Source organism: Echiichthys vipera, assembly GCF_963691815.1.
Source record: "Echiichthys vipera genome assembly, chromosome: 4".
NCBI lineage: Eukaryota > Metazoa > Chordata > Actinopteri > Perciformes > Trachinidae > Echiichthys > Echiichthys vipera.
The window spans coordinates 35,553,421-35,558,420 of NC_139829.1; the positions used below are offsets into that span (position 1 = coordinate 35,553,421).

At 60.3% G+C, this 5,000-nt stretch overlaps 1 protein-coding gene across 1 annotated transcript in view; it reads right to left on the minus strand.

Annotated features, from left to right (window-relative positions):
• snapc4 (small nuclear RNA activating complex, polypeptide 4) overlaps positions 1 to 5,000 on the minus strand; it is a 24,382-nt gene that overhangs the window by 446 nt on the left and 18,936 nt on the right. Inside the window, 6 exon segments of the mRNA XM_083913045.1 lie at positions 1 to 184; positions 690 to 970; positions 1,292 to 1,973; positions 2,426 to 2,506; positions 3,184 to 4,098; positions 4,101 to 4,307. The exon segment at positions 1 to 184 is cut by the window's left edge and continues 446 nt beyond it. Of these exon segments, the coding sequence (XP_083769171.1) occupies positions 1 to 184; positions 690 to 970; positions 1,292 to 1,973; positions 2,426 to 2,506; positions 3,184 to 4,098; positions 4,101 to 4,307 (2,350 nt within the window).

Consider the following 5,000-nt stretch of genomic DNA (forward strand, 5'->3'; position numbering starts at 1 on the left):
TGCTGCTCCGGTCCGGTCCGGTCCGGTCTGGTCCGGTCCAGGTCTGGTCTGGTCTGGTCTGGTGTGGTCTGGTCTGGTCCGGTCCGTCTGGTCCAGGTGTGGTCCGGTCCGGTCCAGGTGTGGTGGCGTTGAGTCCTGAGAAGTGATCGGCCGGAGCTCCTGATCCGTCACTCAGCAAAGATCTCTGGAGATTAATGAACAACATTAGCATCTTAGGCTTCACCGAGCTAACGTTAGCAAGAAGCTAACGTCAGCAGCTCAGGTTTCAGACCTAACGCTAGCAAGACGCTAACATAAACTAGATTAGGTTTGACTGAGGGAACGCTAGCATGAAGCTAACATTAGCCAGCTAGTTGTCACTTAGCTACGCAGCATGGAACTGGCGTCGGTCGCTTCGTAGCGTTAGCTGATGAAGTCTTTTAAAAACATCAGGACAAACAAACACAAACAAGTATTAGTGGTTAAAAAAGACCTTTGAATGCCTTCACCGTGCTGCCCCGAGCTAACCCCTGTTAGCCACGTCCGCCTGTTAGCATCTCTCCTGGATTTCTACCTTAATAAAAACTGTCTCCATGGTTACTGAGGATTAAAGTGCAGAAAAAGACCCTGGAGGAGTTTAAGCTAGCTGGCTAACCCCCCCCCCCCCCCCCCCTGTGTGAACGCGTCCCTCCGTCAGCGGCTGGACTCACCTCGGCTTTCCTGCGCCTCCCTCTCTCTCTGATCTTCCTCAGCTCCTCCTCCTCCTCCTCCTCCTCCTCTTCCTCTTCCTCCTCCTCGGCTGCGCTCTTCTCCACGCTCGGCGTCACGGTGGCCAGGAGGGCGGGGACAGTGAAGCAGGACAGGAAGCGAGCCTTCAGCAGCTGGTAGGCGGGGTTACTTGAGAAGCGCTCCACCACCAGCCGTCGTGCCGCCGCCACGAGCTCCGCCTCCTCCTCGTCCTCCTGCAGGCGGTCGGAGCTGACGGAGCGAGCTGCAGGCGCACAGAACATTCAGGGTCAACGCTAACGTTTAGGGGAACGCCGCTACCATGGAAACGCTCAGCACGCAGCACCGAGCGACCCTGACAAAGATGGCGTCATGGCGTTCAAAACGTCCCCGTGAACACACCAACTTAGGTTAAAGGTCAAAAACAGAGCGAGCGTGTGTTTAATTAAACATCGTGAATCACATGATACAAACGTTTGTAAACAAGACGCCATCTTTGTGTCTCAGTCGACCCCGCTCTCCCCTACAGAGGACCGCCATCGTGGTCACAGGGAAGAGCGCCGCCTACAGGACGTGGCTGTGTTACCTGGCGTGCCCTCGGAGGTGGAGTCGGGCAGGTCTGGGTTCTGCCCGTCAGGACCGGGATTGGTGGAGTGGCGTCGGCGCTGGGACCCGTCCCGCAGCAGCGTCAGGGACGAGGCGGTCAGGGACTTCTTGGCGCGGAGCAGCGCGGCGAGCGAGCTCAGAGTGCTGACGAACGGCGGCAGGTAGGGGAGAGCCACGCCCGCCCCGGGGACCACCACGCCTCCCCGACCGCTCAGCCACTCACGCACCGCGTCCTGTGACTCCAGGAACATCAGGGAGGGCTCGAACCGCAGCGCCTCGCTCCTGAGGGGAGGGGGCGCCTTCGGGTCCGGTCTGACCGCGCTCTGATACGGCAGGAAGAGCTTCGGGGGGGGCCGGGGGAGGCAGGAGGGCGCGGCGGGAAGAGGGCGCGGCAGATTCAGGACTGGGAGGTTGACGGGGACGAGCACGGCGGCAGCGGCGGCGGGTGGCGGTGGAGCGGGGGGGCAGGCGGTCGGGGCCCCTGCCACCTGCACCAGACCCCCGGGGGTCATGACCCACATGGACTGACCCGCGAGGAGACGCAGCCCAGGGAGCTGAGGCACCGCCGGGGTCTGGGGGACAACTGGGTCTGTAGGGCGAGACGGGCGAGGACGCGTCCTGCCAGGAGAAGACGTCCTCTTCCTCCTCCGCCTCGCTTTGACCTGAAACACAAACCACACCAGAGACGAGGACACGAGGAGATGAGGACACGAGGAGACAAGGACAGGAGGAGACAGACGAGGACACGAGGAGACAGACGAGGACACGAGGAGATGAGGACACGAGGAGACAGACGAGGACACGAGGAGACAGACGAGGACACGAGGAGACAGACGAGGACACGAGGAGACAGACGAGGAGACAGACGAGGACAGGAGGAGACAGACGAGGAGACAGACGAGGACACGAGGAGACAGACGAGGACACGAGGAGATGAGGACACGAGGAGACAGACGAGGAGACAGACGAGGACACGAGGAGACAGACGAGGACACAGACGAGGAGACAGATGAGGAGACAGACGAGGACACAGACGAGGAAACATGGGGTTGAGTCAGCAGCAGTTGTTTGTTGTTGAGACCAGAACACCAACAGCAGAACTCGGTCCACGTACCCGGGTCTGAGGAGCAGAGTCCGAGTCCTGGACCCGAGCGCTCGATCCTGGAGACGAAGCTTCTCTCTTCTTTGCTTCAGCCTGAAAAGAACGAGGACGAGTCAGAACGATGAGATCAGTGACACCAGGACCCTGAGACCCTGAGACCCTGAGACCCTGAGACCCTGAGACCCTGAGACCCTGAGACCCTGCAGCAGCCTCCAGAGGACGAGTCAGAGGACGAGTCAGAGGACGAGTCAGAACGATGGGATCCAGGACGACAGGACCAGACACACCGACCCGACATCAGAGAGCGAGTGAAGAGAAACAGGAAGAGCGCCAGGGCCGACCCCAGACGCTAGTTAGCACGTTAGCCAGTTAGCACGTTAACAACCTGATGTTAAAGCTGCAGTCCAGCAGATGGAGTTGACTCACGCCCCTCCCCCTCTCCCCCTGAGCTCCTCCCTCCCTCCCTTCGAGTGCTCGTTTGTGCACGTGCACCAGAGTCCTGTGCAGTACACGCTACAGGGAGCTAGCCTGGCTAACTCACTCACAGATTACTGCTAACGTCATTTAGCATATGCTAGCTTGAGTCTAATTGGGGGCGTGGCCTCTTGAGTGACAGCTCGTCGCTCAGTTGTTAAAAACTATTGTGACCTGAAATGAGTTTGATCACTTCCTGTTTCAGCAGCCAATCAGACGACCGCTCAACGCGCTGAATCGACCGACTGCGCCGCAGAAACCTGGATGACAGACGCAGACAGATGAACTTGCGTCACCTTGGCCTCAGCGACCTCCTGCAGGGCTCGGGCCTTCTGACTGGGCTTACGAATCCTCCGCCCTCCTTTGATCGCACCATCACCGTCACCCGCCCCGTCCACGCCGGTCTGGGCTCCACTCGGACGCTGGTCATCTCGACTGCTCGCCACGCTCGGCTGCTCCTCCGCCCGCCCTCGCTTCCTCTTGCTGCTCCGAGCTTTGGGACGTTTGTTGGAGGCGGAGTCTGGTTGAGTGGGGGTCGGGCAGACACCAAACATGGTGTAGCTGTGGTCGCTGTGGAAAAGAGCGGGAGCAGGGACGGGGGTCTGGGGAGGGACGGGGGTCTGGGGAGGGACGGGGACGAGGGTCTGGGGAGGAACTGGGACGAGGGTCTGGGGAGGGACGGGGGTCTGGGGAGGGACGGGGGTCTGGGGAGGGACGGGGACGAGGGTCTGGGGAGGGACGGGGACGAGGGTCTGGGGAGGGACGGGGACGAGGGTCTGGGGAGGGACGGGGACGACCGTCTGGGGAGGGACGGGGACGAGGGTCTGGGGAGGAGGTACAGAGCAGGAGAAGGTTGTGTTCAGGGGCACTGGGACAACGGGGACAGGATGTGCAGCTAACGAGGAGCTGGCGCCCCCCGCAGGAGCAGGGTTGTTTGGGGCCGGCAGGAGTTGAACGGAGGAGGGCGAGGAAGGAGGAGCGCCTGAGGGAAGGACAGAGGAGACGCCTGAGGGAAGGACAGAGGAGACGCCTGAGGACGCGTCCGTAGCTGCCGTTGCTGCTGCTGCTCCTGTTGGTGCAGCGCCTGCAGCTGATTCAGGATCAGCGCGTGCTGCACCTCGAACCCCCCCTGAGGCGCTTTCAGGTCCCTCTCCCTCTGCAGGAGTCCGGCCACCGTGTTCGTCTTCCTCTGCGCGGCAGAAGGCCGTGGCGGTGGTGTGGGGGGCACCGCCCGTCTCTTCCTCCGCTCGATCATCTCCTTACAGCCCAGGGCGTCGACGTTCATGGTCTGGAGGAGGAGCAGGAACACGGGGGTGGAGGGGAGCCGGGTCCTCTGCCCGCGCTCCCTCAGGGCGTCGGCTGCCGTCCGCCGGTCCGTCGCAGGGATCAGCAGGTTGCCGATCCACGGCGTCACCGCGGCCTGTGTGACGAAGAGACACGGGACTTTACTCAAAGGACACAAAGACACAGAGACGTTCTCGGGGATCGAACACTGAACCTTCAGTCAGAAACAGAAAAACCAGAGATCTTTTACACGAACCGTGCAGAACCACGGCGGGTTCGTCCTGACGTCAGCACTTTTTTAGAGCGACCAGCTCCAACACCCTTTGAGTACCGGCCGACTTCCGTCTGAGGGTCAGAAGTCGGCCCCCGGGTAAAACACGATCCCGTCCACACCCCCGGCACTGTTAGGACGACCCCCCAAAGACCCCCGCCCCCCCCCCCCCCCATGAAGTCCGGTAAACTTTATTTAACTGAAGGAGTCGTTTCTGGATCCTTTCACCAAACAAACTAAGCAGCCTCCTGTTTTTATCGGAGTGTAAATTCTGTCTCTACGTGGTTGCCTGTTTCCATGACAACAGGCAGGAAATGATGTTCACTTCACTTCAATAGTTTGAAGAGGCTTCGCTCCTAACGGGGAAAACGAAACTGAAACTCACTGCCCCCCCCCCCCAAAACGCTGTAAACCTGGGAAACACCGTCCATCTGCGTGTTTCCATGACAACAGGCAGGAAATGATGTTTCCTCCTGTTTACCATTCTCAGAAAACTGCGACAGCGTTGGAGATTCACTCGTTCACGTCTCCATGGAAACAGCGACCCGTTCACCGTTC